Genomic DNA, 25,077 nt, shown 5'->3' with positions numbered 1-25,077 from the left:
CATCTCTCAGAGCATTTTCAGCTACTCCAGATCTCAATTCGCCTGGCGTAAACAAAACCCCTCTTGATCAAACTGAGATTGAACTCGAGACCATACCACCTCGCTCATTCGGACCTCAAACCTCGTCTCTCAATGCTACGGCGGCCAACTCCTCCTCCATCTCTTCGTCGGCTCACCTCACATCCATCACCTCGGAGTGGCGCAAAACGCTAGAAAACCATTTCCGTCGCCTCACTCGAGAATCAGAGAAGAAGCTCAGCGAAGTGGGTGTCAAAATCAATCAAGTGACAGGCTATGACGAGGTCGAGCGGCTCAAGAAGATGGTCGTAGATGCTGGTGAGACTAACTTTTGAAGAGACCTCGCTGATGACAATATAGAGAATAGTCTTGACGAGAGCCGACAGGCCGCTCGCCAAGCGAAAGAAGCTTACGACTCGGCTGTCCATTCCCGATCCACTGCCCAACAGCAGGTCAACAACCTTCTCGAGAGGAAGCATTCTTGGACCGATACCGACGTATCGGCATTCACCAACCTTGTCAGACAAGACCATTCGTCTTCGAGTAACGTGACGACCACTTCTGCAGCACTACGAGACGCAGAGAGGCGAGTGGACACTGCCTTTTCAGACCTCACCCGATCGATCCTACAGCGATATCACGAGGAACAAGTATGGAGTGACAAGATTCGAAACGTCTCGACGTGGGTCAATATGGCCGGTCTGATCATCAACTTGGTGGTTTTCCTCGGAGCCATCGCTATCGTCGAACCTTGGAAACGGAAGAAATTGGTTCAGAGGGTCGAAGAGAGAATGGCAGAGATGATGAATAGGGTCGAGGGTGAAGTGAAGGAAGTAGCGAGATTGGTCGCGCCCGGAGTGGGTCCAGCGTTGATCGAGCAAGCCGTCAGCGACTCGGAGGTGCAGCCCATCGGGACCGACACCTCACTCAATGTTGTTGAGGATACATTGGACAGGCAGGACAAGATTTCCTCCCTGCCATGGTTGACAACCGTGTTCCAGACACCAGAGTGGCGGCATGCGGCGGATCTAGTTGGGTCTCATTCAATAGATACAGATCTGGCATTGGCAGGTGGTGTCTGTGTGACATTAGGAGTGGTATTGGGGACTATAATAGCGACGATCGTGAGGTAATGTCGTGGATGTAACATCTGCATGGTCTCACCCAGAGGAGACCCCTCATCATGCTTCCCGATCGGATGGGCTGTAGTATGGTCTGAAAAGAATTCCGCAGCAGACGCTCGGATCGTAATAGATGCAGGTGCACGTCGAGCCGGAAACAAGACTACCTCGTCAAATGCAATACTCAGACAGACGAATGGTGACCAGCATCTCATAAATCAGGACCGTCGAATAGGTCAAAAGCTATGATCGCTTTCCAGTAGTTCCTACAACGAATTCCATCCTGGCCATGATCCATATCGCTGCGTTGCGTTGGTCCACAATGGTTTCACAGCCGGCGTGTGGCAATTTCGGACACTAGGTCAGATGCGACAGGGGGATGAGCACAACATCACCCTTATGCCCACTCTCTTGCCACAGCTCAGAGTCGATGGCCGCCATACATATCTGATCACCATATCAGTCGTAGATGAATGATGAACGAAGACAGTGCGACAAAGTTTACAGAAGGTATCTTTGAGTTACCTGTACATTACGCTGATCCGGGTTTACCAATGAGCTTGATGATCCTTGGCAGCAACAGTGTTGTTTTTCCATGGAGGTATCGGATAGTGGCTATTCCGTAACACTCGAATTGTTGTCGATCTATGTTATGCCTTTTGGCTCCTGAGTTCGAGTCTCAGTGCCTCCTGTTTTGTTTTTGTTTTTGCGACGGATGTATAGCCCGAGGACATCTTTGTTGTTTTTGTCTCTTGTCTGCCTTCTGTGACCTTCCCAGCGGCCGGTAACTTCGCTCGTAGCGTACCTTCCACAACCACCTCTCATGCCTCTCTCGTATACTTGCTCAGTGGCTCAAAGCGGAGACGATTACTGATGCGAGCCTTGAGCGTTCTGAGCCACGCTTTGACGCCTCTCGGCCAAGCGCTCTCTGCCTTTCGGGTCGTAGTCCTCATAGGCAAGCATTCAGAAAGGACGATCCGGATCTCATGTCACTATCACCTTATGGTGCTCTCCAGCATAGCAAGCCCACTGAGGAAGGACGCGAGAGATGATGGGGTGACAGATGTCGAAGAGGGGGTTTCAAAATGCCACAAATGACGGGAGCATATTCAAAATCACCTACCTCCACTCGGCATCTCCTTTGCGTTAGTTGATGAAACCATTGACTGTATCATCGTGACCCTACGTCCGTAGACCCTCAATATGGACGCTGCCATCGCTCGAAAGACATTCGAGCTGAATAATAACGTCAAGGTGATTAACGAGGAGCAGCCGAGCCGTTTTTGGGAGCGCTGACGTTTTACAGCAAATCGATCATGTCGAGCAAATGTTCAAGTATTCTCGCGAGGAGGAGAAGGCACTCGATGATCAGGCGCCTTGGAAGACTGAGTAAGTCAGGAGCGACAGGATCTATCGAGCAGTACCTCATTTTACAAGTCCGCATTACTTCCACACCGTGAAGATCTCAGCGGTCGCGCTGATCAAGATGGTGAGAATATCAAGCAAAGTGTCCCAGCTGACTGTCAGGTCATTCACGCTCGCTCAGGAGGCATCTACGAGATCATGGGCGTCATGTATGGCAAAGTCAAAGATGGAGAGTTCTGGATCATGGATGCAGCGGCGTTACCGGTCCAAGGGACAGAAACGAGAGTCAATGCGGGTCTCGAGGTAGGCGAACCCCTTGATTCAAATGGGTGCTGATGGTATAAAGGCTTCCGAATATATGGTCAGGTACCAGATGGGCAGTCAAGAGATTGAAAAGAATGAGCTTTTGAGAGGATGGTATCATTCGTAAGTCGGAATCTTAGCGAGTCCATGCTCATCTTTTCAAGACATCCAGGTTATGGATGCTGGTTGTCCGGTATCGACGTCAGTACTCAAAAGACCAATCAAGAGCATACCGATCCATACCTCGCCGTCGTCGTGAGTCGCACATCCTGTGATGTCGCATATCCTGTGATCCAACTGACAATATAGATCGATCCCAATCGGACCGTCTCCGCTGGCAAAGTGGAGATTGGTGCGTTCAGGACATACCCAGATGCAAGTGTTCGGATGCTATCGCAGAGCTGACCAGACTCAGAATTACACTCCCTCCGGTTCATCGTCCTCCCAGTATCAATCTATCCCCATGGATAAGATTGAAGACTTTGGTGTCCATGCCAATGCGTACTATCCCCTCAAGGTTGAAATCTTCAAGAGCAAGCTTGATGAACAACTCCTGGACCTGCTGTGGAAGAAATACTGGGTGGCGACGCTGAGTCAGAGCTTGCTCATTTCAGTGAGACCCCACGGCAATGGTTCAGTTGTGCTTATTCTCTCTAGAATCGCGAATATGCCACTTCGCAGGTATCTGACCTCGCCACCAAGCTCGCTTCCGCTGCAGAATCGCTCAACCATTCGTCTGGTGGTGGATTATCGATCAAATCCGCCCATGAACACAAAGGCGCGAAGGGCGACGACACCATCAAGGGCGACAGGTCAAAGACGACCATAGAGAGTGTAGAGGTGCAGGAGACTGCTCTCAACAGAGCGACGAAAGATAGGTGAGCTGTGAGGAATGCCACAATTTGTTAATCACCCAGCACCCGGATCACCGCCGAAGCTCATAATGGCTTGACGGCGCAGATTCTCAAGCACAGACTTTTCAACACGCCTCTTAACGAGACTCTTGACCCTCACGTAGCTCAGCGCGCTGTGAGAGGGGCCATGTGAGATCCTGTAGACGATTCTTTGCCATTGTATATATATCAGCCACACCAATTTGTATGCATCATCCTTCGGGCCGCGCGACAGTGAAATGGGAATGCAGCGCCTTGGCTCGCTTGATGAATTAACATTCGCTACGACCTTGAACTGCAAACCCTTTGACGACGTGACACGGGATCGCAGGAGCATTGGCAGAGCCTCTGAGGGTATCTGGACAGAGTCGCAGGGCGGTCCAAGCCCGGTAAACTAATCGTTTTACCTCTCGTGACCAAAGCTTCCCCTCTGTTCGAGCCAAGACACCATGGGCGTTCGAGGTCTTGACCGTGAGTCGTCTTGCTCTGCATTGCCTTATTGACCCCGTTACAGCCTACCTACGCGAACGTAAACTCTTCCAAACATGCCCTCTCGCCGCGCTCTCTGGCTCCCGACTGGGTATCGATGGCGTTCATTATCTCAAAACCCTCCTTTCCGAGGTTGATACTCGTGAACCCTTGGTCGCTTCGACCGGAGGACTCCCTCTGGCCATTACAGCGCGTATCGAGTCAAACTTACGAGCCTTGGAATCCCTCCGAATCAAGCCTGTCTTTGTATTTGCCGGTCTCCCCATCGCTCAGCGTCCTCCGCCCAAAGGGATGGATCCGGTGGGGGAGAGAGAATTGCAAGTCAAGAATGAGGCTTGGGGTCATTACGAAAGTGGAGATGTCGCTAGGGCTATCCAGACATTAACTACGGTTCGAGGAGGCGCTTGGACCGATTGGAGAGACCTGTTGAGATCCGTGTTGAGGATCTTTAGGCACAGGTTCACGGAATATGTGATCTCGCCGTATCTCGAGAGCGCCCAGGTGAGTCTGAGAGCACGCGCGCGAAGCGGGCACGGTCTGCGCAAGTACGGGTGCTGACGGTTCGTAACAGCTTGCATACCTTATGAAACACCCCAAAGGGTACATTCACGCCATGTACGCTTCTACCGAATCGCTATTATGGCCTGTGGATCGCGTCATTACCCATATCGATTGGGCAAATCACACCAATATGACGTTCATCGACAAACCTCGTCTCGTCGCGGATGTCGGACTGAACGCTGATCAATTCCTCGATGTGTGCATTTTGGCAGGTTCAGCCATCAGTCGGACGTTCCCTCCGTTTGCCAGTGACTTCTCTCTCAAGACGATCTTGGACCTCGTCAGGCAATATAAATCTGGAATTGCGGTATGTCAGGCTTGGAGGCAGGACAATCAAGTCAAAGCTCTGGGATACATTGATTCCTTTATGCGAGCTCGATTGGCCGTCAAGTACAGCTTGGTCCTGACGACGGAAGGGATCTGTATGCCATTACCAATGGTCGTTCAGCCCGCTGCTGCTCCTCCTCCAGTCACGCTTGCCGATATTCCAGCCGACTTTGACGAGATATTCTCTCTTCGCCTACCCGATGAGCTCTACTACCATATCTGTCGAGGACTGATCAGTCCACAAGTCGTCGGATGGTTGTCGAGCGGATTGATCGTCGAGTCTCAACCTTTGGCAGATTCACCAGATTACAGGCGATTCATCAAGGATGTCATCACAGAGGGCCACACAGCGCCTAGATGTACAACACTGGCTCTATTGGTGGATGCTCTGCACCCGCAGTGGAAGCAGCGACGCGTGGTGAGTGTATCAATGTGCATTTTGTTTCTTTGTTTTGCTTACCGCCTCAGTCCGCACACTATTACTATGAACCGCCTTTCGCGCCCATTCACGGATCCACTGTCCCCTTTACCGATGTCATGACGCAGTCGCTGGTCGACAAGTGCTCTTCCTGGCAAGTCCCCTCGTCACACCTAGAGAACGAGCTACGAAGGCAGAATGTGAGTGGCCCTTCCCGGCTTCCTGCTGACGTGCTAGTCCTCCACTATCGATATCAAGTTGTGCATAGGGGCTCTTTCGTCCGAAGAGCTGGCGGCCCAGACCAAGCTCGGTAAACCAAGTCGACCGATGGACAAGAAGGACGAGATTGTCGCGAATGTCATCTGGCGTTTCCTTGATGTCAGAGGGTGAGTCAGGATTCCCATCCGCCACGCTCACAAGCAGCTTTGTCGCTCCGAACCACTCTCAGACTCTCATGGGCAAAGCCCTCCACGCCGCTTGTTCCCAATCTCGTGTCACAGATCGGTTCCAGGAATCCCTTTACCTCGTTCTGGAGCTGCTGCGAGCCGGCGTTGTCCATGGACAACGATGGGGTTCGGCTGATGAGGAGCCATTGTCTGGTGGACCAACCTCTGGCACAGAGGAGGAGCAAGCGAGTACCCTGTTGATTATGAGAGTGTTGTCAGTGTTGCCATTGTCATTCAGGGTACGTCCAGCGAGATCAGACCGAGCTAACGATAGCCACAACAATGGGCTGGTCCGTTGTCTCGCGAGTTACTAGTGTTCAATTCATTCGTACGCGCCTTGAGCAAGTCTTTGAGAGCCCTGCTCGAGGCCATCACGGTTCATATCCTGTTATGTGGAGATGCCCGTCGAAATAGGGACGACCACTTGGATTTGATGCTTAGTGAGCCCATGGTACCAACTGGGAACAAGACGACTGATGGATTTAGGTCAACCGTTCCAAGGGGAAGTCAACACTGGCTTTGGTATTCTCGCCAAGACATATCTCGACGTGGCGACGTTTCATCTGGGCGAAGATGCTTCCTTCACCGAAAGCAACACGTCTACCCCTGAAGTCATCAGTGCCAAGCAGAAGGCTATGGAGTTCCTCGAATCATCGTTCACGAGCATCAAGCTGCCTGCACAGGAGGTCGAGCGGGGTTTCAGGTTCTGGGATGCGGTGAGCCCCAACCAGTCTCCAGTTACTCGATGGCTGAGTCCTTTATCAGGTCATGATCGCCATTCGGACTTTGGCCAAAGAGCAAGGCCCCAGCCCAGGTGTCGCCATTGCCATCACCAGCCCAGCTGTCATTGAGGCATTTGAAAAGGCTGACAAGTGGTTGAAGCCGATGCGGCCGTAGAAGCCCAACCAAATGCATATCACACATCCCTATCTCCTTTGTGTGCCTGACAAGTCTTTCCGAGATGATCGGAAAAACCTTGACTGGTTCGCTTTTCCCCTCTGTCGCCCCCGTGCCAAAGTCGACGCCGAGCGCCAGTGTCCGACTCGGCGATCCAACGCCCCCCCCTTTTCTGAGCCTGTTCTCGGGGAAATTTGAGTCTAAAAAGATATGATAAAGGAGGTGTATATGATTGTCTAGAACTAAAAGAGATGACCCATGCGGTCCACCCAGCTTGTAAAGACAGCTTGATCCCTTGGTGATGTTTCGTTCCGCCCAACCCACCTGTCGCTCAGCAATGTGGATAGTGTGAGATGAGTATAGATATCGAGACTCGACCCATAGCTACACTGTTGACGACGGATCACCAAGAGACGGGATATGAAGTTTGGGAAGAAGAGGGATGGGTCGTAGCGTGAGTGTCTGAGATACGAAGACTCTTCGCACTAGTGCACTCTATCAATGTCTTGGCTGTCTCCCTCTCATCCGAGTCCGAGTCCGAGTCCGGTTCTGAGTCGACTGACTGGCTCATAGTCATGCGATCGTGGAGAAGTGTACAAATTGTCATCTGTCATCCTCGAACTCCTGCTCTACTCCTCGTCCGACCATTTCGCTCGAACCTCTGGGGATCATCCGGTCAGCCTGTCAGCGATGTCATCGATTAGGGATACAGTCATCATGTTCGAGTCGTCAATTGGGTATGTCTTCGACTCAGCCTTCTTCGGCTTCGCGATATCATTCATTTGATCCTCCACGACATGATCACGCATCCCTTGTTAGGTTCAGGACGACCGAACCGGTGAACGTGACTTATCCAGTCAATGAAGGACCTTTTCCTCGACTACCAATCCCTCGAACCAGTCTTTACAGCATATGCTGGGCGTACGATGCGTGGCAGGACCAGATTGGGAAGAGACATATCGATCAATTGATCAGGAAGAAGAAGGATACAGTGAGGACGTCGCTCCATTTGGCTGAAAGGGATCAAGAGATGTTCCATATATATGCCGTGAGGTTGGATTCGTTGGAGAAGGCTTCTCCACAGTCTAGAGACGGAATCAAGATCACAATCACTCCGGCTCAGTCAGAAAGGAGTAGTACTCTGAACTCGAACGCTGAGAGTATCCACTCCAATACATAGCAGATGTCGCTTGAACTTGAAATGCCACGAGCACGTTCCAGAGCTTTCTCGTGCCACACTGCCACATTCCTCGGACATATCCTAAAACGCCGAGAACGGCAAATCCTTCTTTTTATCAGATTTGCTTCCGTTGAATGGATGTGTGTGTGTCATTCTTTCTGTTTTGGGCAAAAAAAGGGGAAGGGAAGGGGGGAAAAGAATTCAGTATAAAGACTCATGTTTGCCACCGTTTTCCCCTTCTTTTCCCTCATCGTTCAACTTCTCACTCTCCCCCTTCGACACACTAACGACCACGAGAGCCTCGACGACAGCTGTCCCCATCTCAAGCGGGGACATGCTGAGCTCAACACTCAGGAGGCCTCGAAGGCCGTAAGCCCTCTCGAATCTGTCTCATTTTCTCTTTGAGGGCCGTTTTCTTTAACGACAGGCGAAAAGAAAGAGAGCCTCATCCATTCTACATCACTCGGAGCACACACATTCGGTTCGTTTCTACAGCTTTCGTGAGTATCATCGACTTCCAGTCTTTGTGCAAACGAGGTTGACAAGAACATGTTCCAATTGGTCATCCCAAAAAGTGAGAGTTTACTGTTCTGATTCAGTCTTTGTGCTATTCTCGGTGTTGGTTCGTCTACAGGCGTCTACCCTCATCTGTCCCTATATTCGCCGCTCCTCGCTTCGCTTTCCAACTCTCCGAGTACGAATCGAAATGAGTCTCTTTAGGACACTCAGCAAACAACCAGAGAGCGTCAAGACGAAACCTCTCTTCTCCTGGCATGACGGACTCACCTTTTACTCGCTTACCTCTTTGGCACACGTCTCTTTTGAAAAGGACAAGGGTCTAATGGGTTTCTTGTGGGTAAAACCAGTCTCGTCTCGTCCACTCTTCTTCTTCTTCTCCTTCTTGGAACACACGTCCCCGTTCAGACACTGTCACTGCCTTCCCCCGCCTCATCGTGCCTCGCGTGCAAAGCGTCCCCCCCAATGAAGATTTGACATTTGGCAAAAACATTATCTGGCTTGTAATACTTCCAACCTTGGGTTTTCTCGGTCGATATGTCAGTCACGACTAGGTCGATACGATAGCTTAAAAATCGGAGGGAAACGATCTGGATATTCGTTTTTGTCAAAGTAGCATTGTTGGTAACTCTTGGGGGGATATCGTTTTTGACAGGCTTTTCTCGAGCACGAACACGCACAAATATGGGGTTTCACTGGGACGTGGAGCATGCGAAACGCAGAGAGGTACTTCTCTCGACCCTTTCGAAAAGGGTCGGAGAACAAGTGGCGTTGGAGTGACAGTGTCTTTCAAGCGAGCTGGGATTTCGACTAAATACCTTCGCACACAGCGCGCTGGCTTTCACACGTTCACGCACACATGGGTTAACGGTTCACCTCGTCAGGCAAAGGAGACTGCAACATTACAATTAGTCCTCATTGAGCGGTTTGGAGCTTTCCGACCTACACCTCATTTTTCACTCTGATGTTCTGGCTCTAATGTTTGGCCACGAAGACGATCAACCTATAGCGGCGCAGTTCCCACTCGTTCTCACTTCGGACCATCTCATTACCATCTGCACGCACCATCTCACCGTCGTCTTACCTTGACAGGTTGCAGGGCATGCCGACGCCCGGTAGATTCAGTGCTTGAGGGATGTCTGTCTGAGATTCCGGATCGCAACACTTCAAGACTTCTTATTTATTCATGGTCTTCTGGAACACTCTGGGAAGGATCTCACTCATCGCAAAAGGGTTCGTACACTTTGTTCATCCTCGTCGACTCGGCTTCTCGTGGGCCAAGGAGCGTCGTGTGATTCAGTGGTCGTGATTTTGAAATGTGGGCGTTGACTTTCCCTCCGGGTTTCTGTCTTTCTCCCTCCATTCCTTCCCCTTCCTTGTGTCTCGATCCCCTCGCCCCCCGTGTGATGTGTCCTGCTCGTGTCGTGGTCCTGCCCTCTCCTACCTCACTCTTCATTTTTGCTCTATTTGCCTTTCCAACAGCATACCCACCTTTTTTTGCCTGCTGCTGTTGGCGTAAGATTGCCCACTCTCTCTTGAGTCTCCTTCGGGAGCTCAGGAGGGAGTGGGCTTTTTTGCGTTCAGTTGAGCGAGCATGCGAGTGGCCTCGGTGAGAGGAATGAGAGGAATGCGAGGAACGCTGTGTTGCTGGCGTTGTGTGGTCATTTTGCGAGATACAGTTGTGGCTTTCACTCAATGGGCCAGACAGACCATCCTTTAGACATATCTGATGGCAACAACTCGCTGAACAACAAACGCTCCGATGAACTTCCTTCCACTCATCACAGAGGTGTAGCTTTCGCCTCTGGTCATTATCCTACACCATGTCCAGTGAACCTGCAGGTCCAGCCGTCCCGTCCAAGACCCATCAACCTCACCGAGTTCATCGCGTATCCTTTCAACCCTCTCCTGGAGTCGCCTCTATGGATCAACCACTCTCATCGAGCTCAGCGCCGCCCAATCTCGTTCAATCAGCTTCAGTGATGAATCCCTCACACCCTGAGCCTCGTTCGCACGACCACAACCATGACCATGACCACACCAAGGCATCTACCAAGTGGCGGCTACTGGCGCTCAAGTCTAAACCTACATTAAGTCGGACATGGGAGAAGAGATCGTTCGTTGAGGAACAAATGAGCGCTCCGTTATCGTTATCGCAACAGCCTGTCAATGGACCATTCCAAGGTCGACAAGAGATGCAAATGTGAGTAAGGACGTCTGTCTACAAGGTGCCTGTATTGAGCACGATATACACGTTTAGGCCATCAAGCTCCAGACCTACTTCACTCTATGCTTCTCCTTCTGCCCTCGCTGCCTTTCGCACTTTACCGCCTCATTCTGCGCCGTCAACGCCGACCAACGCGACCAGTCATGTCTAGCCGGCCACTGTGTAGCCGTACAGCGCCTCAGATCTAGAAGCGACCCGCAGCCTTGGAATGTAGGAGGAATGGCGCAAATCATCAGACTTCTTAGTGGTGGGTGGTGGTGTTGGCGTCACTGGCAAACGACTATGCATTACACTTCGCCAAGGGGTGAAGAGAGGATATATGGAATCGAACAGATATGGTGTGCCATCTGATTGTTTGCTGTTTGGTCTTGCTTGTTTCCCCCATGTCTACGCTTCGAAGGCGGCGGTCGAGATAGACCCCCGCCTCAAGCTCTCTACACCGCTTTAGCGGCATCACGCCCTTTACTTTCTAATTCAGGCGACTTGCTCGCTGATGCTCCGGACTCCAATGGTATATGATCATGGATGGCAGAAGAAAGATCTGAAGCAGCTTTAATTGATCCAGTCTGGGGGTAAGAGCATCAGCAGAGCTCAGCATTCCCAAAGACCGAGTTCTCACCCTGAAGGTCAAGAATTTTCGCTCCCCGTCCTCGATGACCGTTGTCCGTACATGCTTCCCATCCTCTAGACAGGACATACCAACGTATAGCGAGACATTGAGAATAAGTCGTAAGACTCCCTCGGCGCGCATCACTGAAAACGTCGATCAGTCCCTGCTCCACTCTCCACTGGATATGATCTCTCGTGCAGACCCGGACTCACCCAGCCTCGCGCCCTTGCCATCTGATCGCCTGACGTTCAACTTCAAGGTGCCCACACCACGTTCTCTCCATCCACCGTCCGCTTGCATGACATATAGCTTTGCACGCACAGAGTGTACAGGGCTTTCATCCTCCTCACCAGTGTGCACTATATGGTCGGCCGACGTTTTTGAGGCGTTTCGCACTCACCATCTTGCTCAGACATACGGATCTTCTCCTCTTCGGTCACTGTCCCAGCATCCGCTTTGAGGATATCATCAAATGTAGATGCTTTCGGTTCGTTCTCAAAGGATTGATCGCCTGATGCTGTCTTGTCCTCGGTTGTCGTAGTAGACTTGATTGGCGGTTTTGAGAATGGACTGGCGTTGCTATAATTCCCAAAACCGCTCGACTTGAAAGCGCTGGGCTTGGGCTGAGGGGTCGACGAAGAGGCTGATGAAGAGGCACCGAATGGGGATATAGTACGGGCAGAAGCGAATGGGGAGGAAGTAGACGCGAAGGAGGAAAAGGTGGATTGTTTCTTCAGCGGTTCGCTGACGGGGGGAAGCACTTTAGGAGGTTCTTCAGATGGCTGAGAGGGCAAAGCTTGTCAGCATATTATCAAAGGATGATGACTGTGGCTCACAGATGGGGTATCCTTGTGTCTCTTGACTTGAGCGTGGGTATCATTGATATTGTAGCTGCTCTCGCTCCTGTCCGCTACCTTGCGCTTCAGACCCTCCTGACCGGAGGATGATGAAGTCTTGTTCATCGGCATGGAGGTTGGCACATCGCCGTCCGCCAGTGCCTCTGCCTCTGCCTCTGCACCTTCCGCTTCGGCCTTTTCAATCTCTTGCCATTCCTCATCGATAGGCTCAGCTTTGCCGTTCTCCCCCTCCCCCTCCTTCTCATCTAGTTTGGAGAATCTAGTAGATGTCGACATGGCTGATCCTGGGCCTTCATCTTCATCCTTTTCAGGCAGCTCCAATTCTTGATCTTCCTCTTGAATGATGGCTGCAGCTTCCGAGGCATCTTTCGAGCCTTCCTCATAAGTCATCTTTTCGACTTTTCTCCTGACTTCTCCGACGTTCTTAGCTTCATCTTTAGCTCCGGCATCGTCCGCTACTTCCAGCTCGTCACTTTCGTCGAGGTCGATATTGGGTGACGGATCGGGGTCTAGGGGCTTGGAGGGTGCTTGGCCAGTAGATAAAGCCAGCCTATTCTTCTTTGTTCCCGTCGATGTAGTTTCCGGACGGTCCAGAACAGGGGGTTCCTACGTCAGTCAAGGCGAGTCAGCGTTCCTCAGGCCTCTAGTACCCGGTCATAGAAAGACATCTCCCGAAAGAAGGGATGCCAAACTCACAACTGATTCGGCTCGCCCGCGTTTGAGAGAATGCGCCTCTACAGACCGCCTGTGATCAGCGCATGACTCATCTTACCCGAGCGTCAGTACATCATCGACTCACCCGACTCTATACGATGGTGCTGCTTCGTCCTGATCTCAGAACTTTCAGGAGATGAATCGACGGCCATCACGCCAACCGAGCCTTGTGAATGGGATCGAGACTAGGCCGTTGCGGAGTTGGCCAGCTGTATCCAATACGCGCTTGTCTTGCAGTCTCTCCAGAACGAATTCTGCGTTGTTGCTCTTGAGAGACTCTGCGTGAAAGGATACAAAGCAAGGATGGGTGGAAGACTGAATGTTGATTGGACACAGACTCTCGCCGCGCCCGGGTTTAGGCGGGCGGCCAATGCCACTCCTTATGCCTGAATGCAACAAATCGAGTTCTCAATGCCTCACTTTCACTCTTTGTCCTTCATCTCTCTCCCAGCATACAGCTCCTTCTTGTATCTGTCAAGAGCGCTGATTGTTCCCCTGCTGGAAGTAGCTTTCGAGTCGGCTCAAGCGCGAAACGCTCAGTCTAACTATGGGCTACCTGTACCCCTCCCTGGCGATATCAGGGACTTCGACAGCCATCGTTGTGGGGTTATACCTCTTGTTCACGGGTGGGTAAAGCGAGCCATACAGAGGCTTCGAGCGATCTCTGTGTGCAATTCAAGTCTTCTAGAGATCGAGCTGATCGTGTCTTGCAGGACAAGGCGAGGCGTTCAATGTCGGCCAATTCCTCGCGGAGAGCTCACCGTATGCCTGGGCATTAGTCGGCACTGGATTATGTATAGGTCTGAGTGTATTGGGTGCTGGATGGTGAGTGTAGCATCTTTGCGTGGCCCCTACCTTGAATCATCATCTATACCCCTTGGTGATGCTGACCCCCGCCTTAGGGGAATCTTCATCACTGGCGCATCGATCCTAGGAGCAGGTGTCAGAGCACCAAGAATTAGGACCAAAAACTTGATCTCGTGAGTGAAGGCCGTAGGCAGCTTCCATCCAGAATACAATCCTAACCATACGTCCCCAGTATCATCTTTTGCGAAGTCGTCGCTATCTACGGTGGGTTTCTTTTGCCCTCAGCTTCCAGCTAAGCCCCATCCTAGGCGTCATCATCGCCATCATCTTCTCCGCCAAGATCAATGGCAACGTTCAAAACATGTACACCACCAACAACTACTTTACGGGTGAGTCATCATGAGGTATGAGTCTGCATTGGTGACTGATACAATCACACTTCTCAGGCTTTGCCATCTTCTGGGGAGGTCTAGCTGTTGGTTTGTGTAATTTGTTTTGCGGAGTGTCTGTCGGAATCACTGGATCCACAGCGGCAGTTGCGGACGCCGCGGATCCTCAGCTCTTTGTCAAAATTCTCATCGTCGAGGTAGGTCTAAGGGAAGAGATCCACGACGGTTCTCTCGATCTAACGCTCTGTCACACAGATCTTTGGCTCTGTTCTGGGGCTGTTTGGATTGATCGGTAAGCCCGCCAGCCATGGTATTGATGCTGATCGCCCTTTCCTACAGTCGGCTTATTAGTTGTCAGTGCTAGTGCTCACTTGTCCCCTGCGACCATAGCTGATTCCTCATGCAGGGCGGAAAGGCCGAAGAGTTCGCCTGAACGAATGGGGCCATACTCGCTCACTCGATCAACCATCTTCTCGATCAGCACACCATGTCATAGCGACTGTTCAATGCGTTTAGCCGCCTGGGCGGTTCATCATGCATTTCATAGACTGTGTGTCGGATGCGGGGTATACAACGTGGTCAAGTTCATCTGCTGTTTATTGTATAGACTACAGGTACCTCCTGGCTATAGTCCTGATCCTCGCTTCAAACATTGGATTACGAATGGGTGTATTGGTCGAGTGGAATGGGTTGAGAGAGACCTACAGGAGCAGTGAATCAGCAATCGAAGATGGCCAGCTCGGGAGTTACAGGGAAGTGCTGACTTTGACAAAGACCTCCCAGAGGTCCAGAAAGAATGACCGGATACCATCATCGTTTTTGTTATCGTGAAGGAGGATGAACTTGACTAAAAGGGATCCCAAGCGTCAGAGGACGTATCGGAGGGCTTTGAAGCATCGGTCCAGCGTCTGCTCCGCCGTCGTCGTTCCAACAAAAAGGGCGGAGGAAAACTCACTTGCACCAGCCAAGAAAGCAGATACAGTCCACTCGTTATGTCTGTCCACGTTCTTCAAATATCTACAGTATTTTGCTCGTTAGTGAGATCTTCCTAAACGCACGACAATGACACCATTCCGCCATGATCCTGATAGCTGACAAGGCTAATTGGAGAGGTGCTCAGGAGAACAGATCCCAGCATCCTTTGCCCCTCTCATGGACACACAACGGATCAGTCTCGAGCTTCTCACTCACAATGCCCCTGTCGACTCCATGACCTCCTCCACACTGTCCAAACTCTTATGAGCGATCATCTGACACATGTGTCTTTCTAGACTTCCCGTCCCAGGACCTCCGGGCCCACCTGGTCCTCCAGATGTAGAGGTCGTAGGAGCCATGACGAGACCTAGATTCGGTCCAACTTTGCTCGTCGACCCGTTCGCTCCTCCTCCTCCGCCTAGAGACTGCTCGCCCTGTCCCAGATCACTTCCATTTGAGCCTGTGAAGGTAGACCAAGAAGGAAAACTCGACGTCGACGTATTGCTCGATGTTGGTGCAGTGGCATTGGGTCGAGAGGATGTGAAGGATAACTCAAACAGGGGAGCGTCGAGTGGTGAGACTATAGCGAGATAGAAGGACATGTCAAGGCGAGGAAGAGGTCGTATGAATGGCAGTGGGGCCGGGCAGCAGCTTCAGGTCTCGTCTCAGCTGACCTTATCTGCAGTGCGACAGAGCCTCCAGCGATGAAGTACCTATGTAATGCAGAGCATGTAGAATACCGAACACAGTCAATCGGCAACCTCGCGTTTCGGTCCGTTAACCGCCTATTATCATTACTACAACAGACCATGACCATGCCGCATTGAATGGCCATGCATGTCGAATGGCGACATCTCAGATCTACAACTACGCACAAAAACGCCTTATATACAGGATAGTGACATTACACAGCTGAGACAAGCTAGCGGTATCCCCAATGACCAGCATTTGGATCGCGGTGTCTGCTGTATTCTTGCAGTGATGGCGGCAGATAAGGCATAGACTCGGGTTCATCGTATACGATCCCCGTGATGCTGCGTTGCTGTTGACCGTAATTAGGACTTCCCCCTGATCCACTACTGCTCCGCTGGGTGTAACCTCGAGGATGGACGTGCTCGTTGGAGGAGGGCGGAGCATAAGAGTTTGGGACATACCGAGCCGAGTTGGAAGTTTGGACTCGGGTAGGGGCTGAAGGTGGGAAAGAAGGTGCGCCTGGGGCGGGTGAGTAGGCACGAGGTGCGTTGGTAGCGTAAGATGGTGCTTGAGAGAATGCAGGTGGGACTGGTGGATAAGACATGCCCAATGGTGCGGCATGGGCAGTGAGGTTGGAGGAGCTGGGCAAAGTCAGTCTTTTGAGGCGTTGTCAATAGCTCACCTTTCGCTAAAGTTGCTCTCGTACGGCAGGTTGTAGTCTGAGCCATAGACCTCGTATTCCACCACGTCGGTCTTTTGCCGCCGTACGCCGCGAGCAGACCTCCTCTCCGCTTCGAGCTTGCGCTTCAGCCCATAGTCATCGTCATCCAATGAGACGTTTGGCAATGTAGGTTGTGGGAAAGCGGCGGCAGCAGCGGCGAGCTCATCGTCCTTGCCTCCACCCTTGTACATGCCATGAGCCATCTTTTTCTCGATCGCAGCGACTTTGCGTATTCTGTCTCGTTGCTTCCGTTTGATGAGCTCGGATATTCTCTGGATGAGACTTTAGCCACATAACGGTACGGGGATGGAAGTCCTGACCTTGTCAACCTTATGACAGACGTATTCCTGATCGAGATGAGCTCTTGCCAAGATCCTTGTAGCTCACCTTGAGATTGCCCTGGATGTAGCACAGAAACGGCACGTATAGGATTGCAGCCACAATGAGCAGGATGAGAGAACCGAGAAAGATCAAGACGGTCGCTATCATAGCAAGCAGCAGCATGGCAGTGATCGGTGAGCCATCATAGTATTCAGACAGGTTGGATGTCTGGAAGTGACCTGGACGATGTTCAGCTTGACCTCAGGCAGGTCACTCACTTGCGAGGGCGAAGGAGAACAGGATGAGACCGTTGATAGATTGACGTGGACCATCGGCTAGAAGTAATCGTTTCCAGTCTGGTTTTACGTGAGCTAGGGCACATGGTTTAGAGCTCACCCTTGAATGTGAAGTAGATGAAGAACGCAAAGGCGTCCGTCTTTTTCGCCGAACTGTCGATATGACAAAAGAGGCAAAAGATGTCGTATGATTCTTCACGGGTGTTAGTAGCAAGACACATTATCTCAGTATCTCACTGATCGAGTAATAGTCGTTCGCCATGAGATTGGTGAACGCGTAAGAGATGTCTCGAGATCTGATGACCTTTTGAGCCTTGTAGGTTTCGTATCCGAGCTGACGACGAGTGAGTGACAATTGGACACCGTTGTGAAGCCCGGAGATCCTTACAAGAAGGAAGGAGAACATGATGCAACCGACAAATATCCACTTGGCGATGGAGAATTGCACGTCGACAGCGCAATCAGAGTCTGTCTCACTACACTTTGACTGAATCGCGTTGGTCCACTGAAGGGGAAAGAAAGGGTGAGCAAAACAGTAATTGTCGTGGGGTTCACACGTACGTGATCTGACACTATCATAGTGGTTGCGGTGAAAATATCTAGACCATAGACCGCAATGTTCTTCAGGATCAAGATGTACTTCCAGACATACCTGGAGTGTGTGAGTGTTGACAGCATATCAAGACACCTCACTTTAAACGAGTCATGAAATCTGTCCTGTGGAACTCTTTGACGTTGATAAAGTCGAACTAAGCCAGTCATGAGCACCACGTTGAATGACAGGATTCCAGCCTGACGACCTTGAGAACCATAATTGTCTCACCTTGTGATCGGGTACGATCTCCCTCTTCCATTCCGCCTCGCAGCACATTGTTGGGCACCAAGACCGTCAAGATCAACTCGACATGGACTGGTAGATTCAAGAAGGGTTGTCAAAATACCTCGGCGGATGAAAGGGGATGTTGAGCGCGGATCAAAGGGATCGATGCACCACCTTGGCTTCTTGAAGACGTAACTTCGCTCGAGCCACGATGTAAGAGCGGCGACGCGTTGATGTCTATAAGCTCTGATTCTCAGAAGATGGTACGTGGGATGTGAATGACGATGGGATTTATGGTAGGTCGATACAATTCTCGTCACTGAGCGGCCTGATCGGTCTATCGTTGTCGAGTCACAGACATGCCCGTCGTATGGACTTAGCGTGAATTTAAAGAGGGAGGCTGAGCGGGAGGCGAAGGGGGGCAAAAAGTAGGAGAATGAATGAGCGACGCGAGGGAGCCTGTAAGAGACTGAGTCGGGGAGAGCTTTCTAGAGAGACCGGATAGTCGTCCAGCGACTTGTGAATATAGGACTTGGTGGAAGGGACTGATCAATGAGCGTGTCAATGAAGGTGTGAATGCTATATGGTTGTTGAATACCATCGGATCGCTTTTCCTTTTTGTTTCCGGCGCGAGTGGTTGGGATGCGTTTGGGAGTCCATGAAACCTGAAACACGGGTTTTTGGATGGGACAGATTAGGAGAAATTTGTCAGATGCGGTATTGATTAGAAATGATTAGAAATGACCGATTAGGATGGGAGCCATTTTGTAATGAAGAAAGCCGAGAGACACAGATGAGACACAAAGAGATCTGGAGCATCTCATCGTCAGACACAGAGAGAGAGCGAGTCTGGACTATTGTCTCGAGGTAGGTAGCCAGCGGACATATACATACATCATGCTGGGAGCTGAAGCTCAGCTGAAGATTACGGAAGTGCTCCTGAACTCGTCCATGTAGCATGGTAGCACCAGCTCAATGGACTCGCCCAGAAAGAGGCTCTCCCCTTGCGTTGCGAGAGACTACTTTGTTGCATCACTCCTTGTCTGTCCAAATGGATGCAAATTAGCCTCGACAGTTGAGCATATCAGGCAGAGCTAGTGGAGTCGTCCGAGTTCGAGCAGTCTGGCAAGATCCCGGCGGATGATCATGGATCATCTGTGCGGCAGAGGAATCATCCTCGGTCGCCTGATTGATGCAGCGTTCTAAGAGGCAAAAGCGGAGTCGTCGGTGTACAAACAAGCCTGAATGGGGCCTGTTCACGAACGAGATCAGGAGGCATCTCGGGACGTCATACGACTATTAGTCCCCTGGGTTCTCAGGCATGCCAATCCAGCGTCCAACCTGTGCCCCCCCAAAAAAACAGACTCGCCAAGTGGCGTTCTCATTTCGATCAGCTGCGTGCGGCGCCACGATATCATGGCTTCCACACCCTATTCGGGCGGAGAAACGGTAGGCACACATCTGTCGAACGTCCAATTCTCCGCCGTGTCCAACGAGAATTGGGCCGATAAAATCGGGCTGATTATGGATCAAGAGCCTTGTCAGGAACCCATTTGCTATTATTGGACCTGTTTTACATTCAAGTCTCCGTGGTAATTACAGTATAAAATGCTCTGGAGAGCAGCAGTACCTATTCATGGACGATCTGTCATTTTTCGGAGCTACTTTTATTGAGCCTGATTTCTCCTGCGTCCGGGGCTAGAGAGGTCCCCGTGGGTACCCCAAGATGAGGATACTGGGGGGTGCATCGTATATAGAGACCCAAGATCGGTCTGTACCGGTCCTTGTTTCTTGTTCGTCTTTCTTCATTGGTTGTCGCAAAGGCCCAAAAATCCCAGATTTTGGCTCTTGTGGCACAAATCGAAAGTGGCGCACATATATCCTCGCTTTCACCCAACCACCCCGCCATGTCCCTTCATCTCAGGCTCTTGAGCGTGTTCTATCTCCTCGCTGCTTCTGTGCATGCTCTCCCCGCCGCCACACGATCTCACACTGATCCCGCCTCACGATCTTCCAATCCTTCTTTCAGCGCTTCTAGCCTTGCTGCCATCTCCCTCGACCCAAACTATCAACGTGACTCTTGTGTATCCGCTACAAAGCTCTTTGGCGATCGAGTGTTTTGGGTGTGCAGAGATACTATCGTCTTGACTGATCAAAGTCTAAATGATGAGTTCGCCAATCCTGGTGTGACCTCTGGCTTCGTCTCTTCCACTGGAAGTTGGTCGAATCAAACTTCGGGTGGAGCAGCAGGACCTTTACTTGTGCCACCTCCTAGTGGCCAAGGTCAACAACAAGCTACCTCGAGTTACCAATATCAGTTGACTCAATATGGTGGAGATATCGCTACGACTGCTTACGTCCCATATGCAGATGACGAGTGCAATTCGGATGGAAATCAAGCTGGAACAGGTGCACCCTGTTCAAACAATGGTACTCGAGTCCCTCTGTGGCCCGACTCGCCTCCCTACGTGACTCAGGTGGCTAGCGATGGATCAGTCACCGCTTGGCTCTACCTTCGAAGGCCATTGATCAAGGGACTTTCGATCCAAAACTTCGAGCCTCCAGGTTCACTCTACTACATCTACTGGCCTTCTAACGATGGCGCCGATACACTCCCTTTGATCGGACTGGTCAACGAAGAATTCTTCCCCGAAGGATCTTTCACCTATGGAGATTATGGCGGCGTGGTCGATACGGCGGGAGAGTACCTCTACCTGTTCGGTCAATCACTCTACACCGATTCACAAGGTAATCAGCCCATCGCTCTGGCCAGATGTCCCGTCGATTCACCTGCCAATAACAGGACGTACGAATACTACTACAACGATGGAACTTGGTCGTCCGTTCAACCGAGCGTCAACGATACCTCAGCCTTCATCTCCGCCGGCGCAGGTGGTCAAGGAACATACTTTTACTCCAGCTACCTCGGTCAATACGTCTGGCTGGGTCAATTGGCCAATAGTCTAGGTCTTCAAGTAGCAGTCTCCGTCGCTCCGGAGCCTTATGGTCCTTGGTCAGCGCCTTCCGTCATCGCCATCTTGCCAGCGAGCGAATACGGCCCGACTTACAGTGTGGCAGCTCACCCGGAGATGTCCAGCAATCAGCAGGAGATCTACCTCACATACACCAGGCAGGTCTACTGGAACAACAATGCCGACAACTCGGACAGGACGTTCTATGAGAACCCCTTGTGGCACATGACGTGGAACTGAGGGGAGGCTAAAGCGAGACGGGAGAAGGGATGTGTCTCTGAGGGACAAGTTGAGGTCAGGGGTGATATTTCGAATATATTATATACCGGGTCTCTGGTTTTTGTCCATCGTCCAAAATCGAATGTCAGAAGTAAATATCGTTTCACTTCGGGAATCGCTTCGTTTCACTGTCTCCGCTCAGTCACTGCTGTCATCCTCGCCCAAGAAGTCCATCACAGCGGCCAAGGCGGACTGAAGAAGGGTCAAATCCCATACTCATACTATCAGCTATCAGCTATCATCGCTCACCTTTGGCTTTGGCACGTTCTGTTCATCATCATCATCTTCATCACCACCATCAGACTCAAGGGCCCCGGTCTTCCTTGCACGGCTCTTCGTCCCACCCTCCGTCGAAGAAACACCGCGGGCAGCTTCAAACTGCCTGACATCGTCTAAGAGGTCGGGTATCCCTTCAGCCTCGTTCCAAATGTTGTGACAGTCGTAGTCCCCCTGAATGCCAACTCACTGAGCTCCGCCGCTAGTTCGCGTTGTTCTTTCAGGGCCTTTGCTTTGCCCATTGTCGGTTTCCCTTTCATACCGAGAGAGATAAGCAGACTTTCGAGATGTCGAATTTGATCTTTAGCCTATAGTCGTGTCGTCAACCCAACCAAAGCCAATTCCACTGGTCGACTTACGGTCGGGCAGTCCGCCAGCTCTTTACCCCTGTGAGCTGGGATCAGCGCAAGTCATGTGGTCGCTCATCATCCCCTTGGGGAGAAAGACGAACCATTGCTTCCGGACTCCACAAGCCACCACGAATCGCTTCAAATCCGCAATCTTAGCTTCATCCGGCGGGAGCTGACCTCAGGTGTCAGTACGCAATCCAAGTTACCCTGTCAATGTCACTCACGCCTTCATTGGGATCCTTCTTCGTCTTACTCTTCTACGATCCTTCATCAGATTCGATGAGCGGCAATACTTACCCTCGAAGCCTTGGACTTCTTGATGTCACTCGCGGAATCTTCTTCTCCTCCTCTAGACTTGCGTTCCCGTCGGTTCTTGGTCGGCAATACGTCGTAGACGGAGGACATTTCAGATTCCGACTGGGTCCAATCATAGGGTCAGCATCCGGAATTCCTCATCATAAAGTCGGTATAAAACACACGCCTTGGGCTTCTGCTTCTTGCCTTAACGATCGTTCATCATCAGATCCAGGTGGAGACTTTGGTTGTATATCTGCTTCCGAGTCTGGTGTTGGTTCTTTGGCTGCGTTTCTCTTCTTCTCCCTAGGACCAGCTTTTCCATGCTTCGCTGTGGACTTGGATGCCCCACTCTCCTTTATCGGCTTCCTCTTTGCCTTCTTCGGCGGAGGAGACTCAGCACTGGATGTAGATGCAGAAGGTCCAGGGGATCCAGTTCCACTCTCCTGTTCAGATCCTTCTTCACCCAGTCGATCCTGAAGTACGGCGTCAAGCTACCCTTCTCGAGAGGCTCAAATGCACTCTCACGCACGATAGCCTCTTGGACAAGCTTCTTCACTTGACCTCTCCATTCGTCTACATCCAGTCCTTTCTTGCCCAACCCCATGAGCTGACTTATCGTTTGCCTCGCGGAACCCATTGTGAACTCTCCTCGTTCAAGTGATCCGTGGGGGACAGCAGCTTCCGAGACGACTTTCTCAACCGTCCGGCGGAGCTTGGGCAGTAAGGAGGATTCCATGGTGCCGGATCAGAGTGTGTTCCTAATGCTAACGACTCTCGACCTCAGTGCTAGAGCTTGAGGCTGTGGATGAGGTATCTAGCGGCACTTAAGGTTTATAGAAATGCGTCATGTTGACTTTTTTCGGTCCCGACGCGCCTGATATCCGAGACTCGGAAGGTGGCATCAAGCTTTAGCATCAAGCAAGAGTTACAGTGATATCCTTGGACATGCATTCCAAGCGAGCGAGCTGATCTAGACACGCACTTGGGTCAAGCATGGAACACGGATCTGCAATAGCTCTAACATTGTCCATCTATAAAAGGCTGAATCCAGCCAATAGACCCGCTACAACCACTCCAGCCAAAGAGATTTTCCCGTGACTCAATGACGGGATAGCGACCGGCGACGCCGCACCGCTAGTCTTGGAAGAAGATCCACTGGTTGGACTCACGCCCGCAGTGATAGTGGAGCTCGCACCTGATGCACTGGAACCTGACGAGCTTGAGCCGGAAGTCGAGGTCGAATAGACATTGAGGTAGTTGATCTCAAAGTAGGCATTCGCGTACGTTGTCGAAGCGTTGTTGATGACATAGGTGGTGTAGCACGTGTTGTCTCCTTGTAGCTGAGGACAAGTCTCTTCAAGATTAGCTGCGATTCCGGCCCAGTCTCCGCAGAGTGTGATGTCAATGGTGAAAATTTGAGCTGGTGTGAGAGTGAGTGACGTGCCATCGAGGCCATGACTCACAGCTGAAGTATTCGGTGATGTTGCAGGACGAAGACAAATACTCTGCAGCAGGTGTTCCAAGTGAAGACGTGTCGATGGATTTCGAGCTGACGCCAAAGCTGCTAGGCACGCTAGAACGCTGTGAAAGGTCAGGGATCTGACTCGTTGAATCTCATGCTCACAGTAAAAAACCATATTCTGATACCATCGGTAGCGAATTCGGCAACGTAAACGCCACCGCCAGCGGCTGCAAATCCAGATCCGTACGTGTCGGCGTTGGTCATGTTGGTCGTACATCCAGAGTCGTAATGTGCGCCGATGGAGCAGTTGTCGTATGTGAGAGTACCTCCACTGAGCGACGAAGATGACGAGGCGAGACATCTGTGCCACAAAAGATCAGACCTGGATTTCCCAAAGGGAGCTGAGAGTCTCATGCTCACCCTGATCCCGCAGTGTGTAAAGCGACCTGGTTGGTAGTCTGTTGATTGATTCCCTCCATGATATCTATTTCTCCATGTTCCGGCCAATCGGGTCCTTGCGTCCAGACCGCAGGCCAAACACTGCATCCATAAGGCATGTGAACGGCGTCAAAGACCCAGACGGTTCCAGGTTGGTATTCCGTCTTTGAAAGGATTTTGGGAGCGTACCGCTTCTCATTATACGGTACGTACGAGGTGTTATCGACTAGAGTTGAAAAGCGTCAGCGCTCTGACCTGTTTTGTGATTCCACCTGACCTTTCAGAATAGTCGTCCCGGAGCTGCTGGTGTATATTAAGGAGGTGTTGGCAGCCGTAGCCCAGAAGACATCTCCGTTGGTCGTATTGTCATAGAAGGACTGAAGGACAGACAGGTCAGCATGAGGATCGAGCGGGGGCATGGGATCCAAGCGAAGCATGTTGAGCTAGCATAGTACGAGGCTCGGGGGCTCCGCTCTCCTCGATTGCTGGACCTCTTACTCACAGCGGGATACCTGAAGCCATCCCTAGAGCCAAAAGTCAGCGAACTCCACCACACCACCCAGCCGTGGCTGTCTATCCCTGCTCACTCACATGAACCCACTCCCGGACCATGATTCGATCAAGGGGTACGTTGTTCCGAGGACCAGAGGTAGAGTCGAGAGCAACAAGGATGTCTTGAGAGCCATGATGAAGGAAGTGTGAAGTAAATGTCAAAAGAGATGAGAGACAGATCTGGAGCGTTTGTTGCCACCAGAAAGACAAAAGCCGCAGGCGAGATGCTGGAAATTGTTTTTCCCAGAAATGGAGCGATGACCCCAGTCCCAAAAAAAGAATGAATGATGGGATGATACACAGTCAATCTCACTATTTATGTGGAGTGTGTCTTATAAAGCAATCGTGACGCTGACGAATGGTGATGACGGATGATGATCCACTTTACACAGCTGTGACCAGGGATGTGAGCAGCAGCAGCAGCAGCAGCAAGCCTCCAGCCTCCAGCAGCAGCAGTTCACCTGATACTATTCCCACCCAGAAGCTG

At 51.3% G+C, this 25,077-nt stretch overlaps 13 protein-coding genes and 1 pseudogene across 14 annotated transcripts; 9 read left to right on the top strand and 5 right to left on the bottom strand.

Annotated features, from left to right (window-relative positions):
• Window positions 1-272: 272 nt before the first annotated feature.
• Window positions 273-1,151, top strand: BD324DRAFT_581344 (Mdm33 family-domain-containing protein; the record flags this gene model as incomplete). Its single annotated transcript, XM_022013495.1, has 2 exons — window positions 273-336; window positions 379-1,151. Coding segments are annotated over 2 exons (837 nt in total), but the record flags the coding sequence as incomplete, so codon positions are not given.
• A 585-nt stretch (window positions 1,152-1,736) lies between these two features.
• BD324DRAFT_t19 lies at window positions 1,737-1,830 on the top strand (annotated as a pseudogene). The gene has a single exon. The product of its transcript is annotated as a tRNA-OTHER (tRNA).
• Window positions 1,831-1,904: 74 nt separating this feature from the next.
• Window positions 1,905-2,258, top strand: BD324DRAFT_629518 (hypothetical protein). Its single transcript, XM_022016216.1, has one exon. The coding sequence runs from the start codon at window positions 2,013-2,015 to the stop codon at window positions 2,235-2,237; it is 225 nt and encodes a 74-aa protein (XP_021870040.1). The 5' UTR covers window positions 1,905-2,012; the 3' UTR covers window positions 2,238-2,258.
• A 32-nt stretch (window positions 2,259-2,290) lies between these two features.
• BD324DRAFT_629516 (JAB1/Mov34/MPN/PAD-1 ubiquitin protease-domain-containing protein) lies at window positions 2,291-3,925 on the top strand. Its single transcript, XM_022016215.1, has 10 exons — window positions 2,291-2,393; window positions 2,446-2,528; window positions 2,577-2,628; window positions 2,667-2,807; window positions 2,851-2,930; window positions 2,972-3,062; window positions 3,117-3,182; window positions 3,223-3,420; window positions 3,465-3,685; window positions 3,725-3,925. Exons 1-10 carry the CDS (start codon window positions 2,343-2,345, stop codon window positions 3,852-3,854), a joined length of 1,113 nt encoding a protein of 370 aa, XP_021870039.1. The 5' UTR covers window positions 2,291-2,342; the 3' UTR covers window positions 3,855-3,925.
• A 224-nt stretch (window positions 3,926-4,149) lies between these two features.
• On the top strand, window positions 4,150-6,838 carry BD324DRAFT_642649 (temperature dependent protein affecting M2 dsRNA replication-domain-containing protein; the record flags this gene model as incomplete). The annotated part of the gene is made up of 9 exons (XM_022017497.1): window positions 4,150-4,171; window positions 4,215-4,690; window positions 4,761-5,495; window positions 5,546-5,695; window positions 5,733-5,881; window positions 5,919-6,180; window positions 6,216-6,381; window positions 6,428-6,657; window positions 6,707-6,838. The coding sequence occupies 9 exons, from the start codon at window positions 4,150-4,152 to the stop codon at window positions 6,836-6,838; spliced, it is 2,322 nt and encodes a 773-aa protein (XP_021870038.1).
• BD324DRAFT_510711 (hypothetical protein) lies at window positions 6,747-8,061 on the top strand. Its single transcript, XM_022012961.1, has 2 exons — window positions 6,747-7,292; window positions 7,412-8,061. The coding sequence occupies exons 1-2, from the start codon at window positions 7,192-7,194 to the stop codon at window positions 8,016-8,018; spliced, it is 708 nt and encodes a 235-aa protein (XP_021870037.1). The 5' UTR covers window positions 6,747-7,191; the 3' UTR covers window positions 8,019-8,061.
• Window positions 8,062-10,357: 2,296 nt separating this feature from the next.
• On the top strand, window positions 10,358-10,912 carry BD324DRAFT_651821 (hypothetical protein; the record flags this gene model as incomplete). Its single annotated transcript, XM_022018399.1, has 2 exons — window positions 10,358-10,737; window positions 10,795-10,912. The coding sequence occupies 2 exons, from the start codon at window positions 10,358-10,360 to the stop codon at window positions 10,910-10,912; spliced, it is 498 nt and encodes a 165-aa protein (XP_021870036.1).
• A 141-nt stretch (window positions 10,913-11,053) lies between these two features.
• On the bottom strand, window positions 11,054-13,318 carry BD324DRAFT_629508 (hypothetical protein). The gene is made up of 7 exons (XM_022016214.1): window positions 13,028-13,318; window positions 12,925-12,962; window positions 12,208-12,834; window positions 11,772-12,153; window positions 11,584-11,730; window positions 11,381-11,514; window positions 11,054-11,327 (listed from the first exon to the last, which is right to left on the bottom strand). Exons 1-7 carry the CDS (start codon window positions 13,092-13,094, stop codon window positions 11,196-11,198), a joined length of 1,527 nt encoding a protein of 508 aa, XP_021870035.1. The 5' UTR covers window positions 13,095-13,318; the 3' UTR covers window positions 11,054-11,195.
• A 43-nt stretch (window positions 13,319-13,361) lies between these two features.
• Window positions 13,362-14,653, top strand: BD324DRAFT_591978 (putative hydrogen-transporting ATPase). Its single transcript, XM_022013809.1, has 7 exons — window positions 13,362-13,568; window positions 13,656-13,767; window positions 13,845-13,922; window positions 13,982-14,013; window positions 14,058-14,138; window positions 14,196-14,335; window positions 14,394-14,653. The coding sequence occupies exons 1-7, from the start codon at window positions 13,490-13,492 to the stop codon at window positions 14,487-14,489; spliced, it is 618 nt and encodes a 205-aa protein (XP_021870034.1). The 5' UTR covers window positions 13,362-13,489; the 3' UTR covers window positions 14,490-14,653.
• BD324DRAFT_629500 (Sedlin) lies at window positions 14,654-15,955 on the bottom strand. The gene is made up of 4 exons (XM_022016213.1): window positions 15,330-15,955; window positions 15,094-15,155; window positions 14,903-14,985; window positions 14,654-14,839 (listed from the first exon to the last, which is right to left on the bottom strand). The coding sequence occupies exons 1-4, from the start codon at window positions 15,713-15,715 to the stop codon at window positions 14,747-14,749; spliced, it is 624 nt and encodes a 207-aa protein (XP_021870033.1). The 5' UTR covers window positions 15,716-15,955; the 3' UTR covers window positions 14,654-14,746.
• Window positions 15,956-16,484: 529 nt separating this feature from the next.
• On the bottom strand, window positions 16,485-18,015 carry BD324DRAFT_581368 (hypothetical protein; the record flags this gene model as incomplete). The annotated part of the gene is made up of 10 exons (XM_022013496.1): window positions 16,485-16,799; window positions 16,848-16,874; window positions 16,915-17,087; window positions 17,127-17,204; window positions 17,245-17,337; window positions 17,382-17,478; window positions 17,533-17,649; window positions 17,706-17,796; window positions 17,838-17,893; window positions 17,968-18,015. The coding sequence occupies 10 exons, from the start codon at window positions 18,013-18,015 to the stop codon at window positions 16,485-16,487; spliced, it is 1,095 nt and encodes a 364-aa protein (XP_021870032.1).
• A 1,856-nt stretch (window positions 18,016-19,871) lies between these two features.
• Window positions 19,872-21,176, top strand: BD324DRAFT_651816 (hypothetical protein; the record flags this gene model as incomplete). The annotated part of the gene is made up of 1 exon (XM_022018398.1): window positions 19,872-21,176. One exon carries the CDS (start codon window positions 19,872-19,874, stop codon window positions 21,174-21,176), a length of 1,305 nt encoding a protein of 434 aa, XP_021870031.1.
• A 177-nt stretch (window positions 21,177-21,353) lies between these two features.
• On the bottom strand, window positions 21,354-22,874 carry BD324DRAFT_651815 (hypothetical protein; the record flags this gene model as incomplete). The annotated part of the gene is made up of 9 exons (XM_022018397.1): window positions 21,354-21,407; window positions 21,465-21,607; window positions 21,682-21,799; window positions 21,851-21,878; window positions 21,943-22,013; window positions 22,066-22,098; window positions 22,139-22,258; window positions 22,321-22,611; window positions 22,668-22,874. 9 exons carry the CDS (start codon window positions 22,872-22,874, stop codon window positions 21,354-21,356), a joined length of 1,065 nt encoding a protein of 354 aa, XP_021870030.1.
• Window positions 22,875-23,051: 177 nt separating this feature from the next.
• BD324DRAFT_629454 (concanavalin A-like lectin/glucanase domain-containing protein) lies at window positions 23,052-25,057 on the bottom strand. The gene is made up of 7 exons (XM_022016212.1): window positions 24,630-25,057; window positions 24,541-24,562; window positions 24,316-24,415; window positions 24,021-24,264; window positions 23,763-23,961; window positions 23,602-23,719; window positions 23,052-23,558 (listed from the first exon to the last, which is right to left on the bottom strand). Exons 1-7 carry the CDS (start codon window positions 24,722-24,724, stop codon window positions 23,170-23,172), a joined length of 1,167 nt encoding a protein of 388 aa, XP_021870029.1. The 5' UTR covers window positions 24,725-25,057; the 3' UTR covers window positions 23,052-23,169.
• Window positions 25,058-25,077: the final 20 nt, after the last annotated feature.

The sequence above is a fragment of the Kockovaella imperatae genome (genome assembly GCF_002102565.1).
Source record: "Kockovaella imperatae strain NRRL Y-17943 chromosome Unknown BD324scaffold_9, whole genome shotgun sequence".
Lineage (NCBI taxonomy): Eukaryota > Fungi > Basidiomycota > Tremellomycetes > Tremellales > Cuniculitremaceae > Kockovaella > Kockovaella imperatae.
This window is presented reverse-complemented; position numbering and strand designations above follow the sequence as displayed.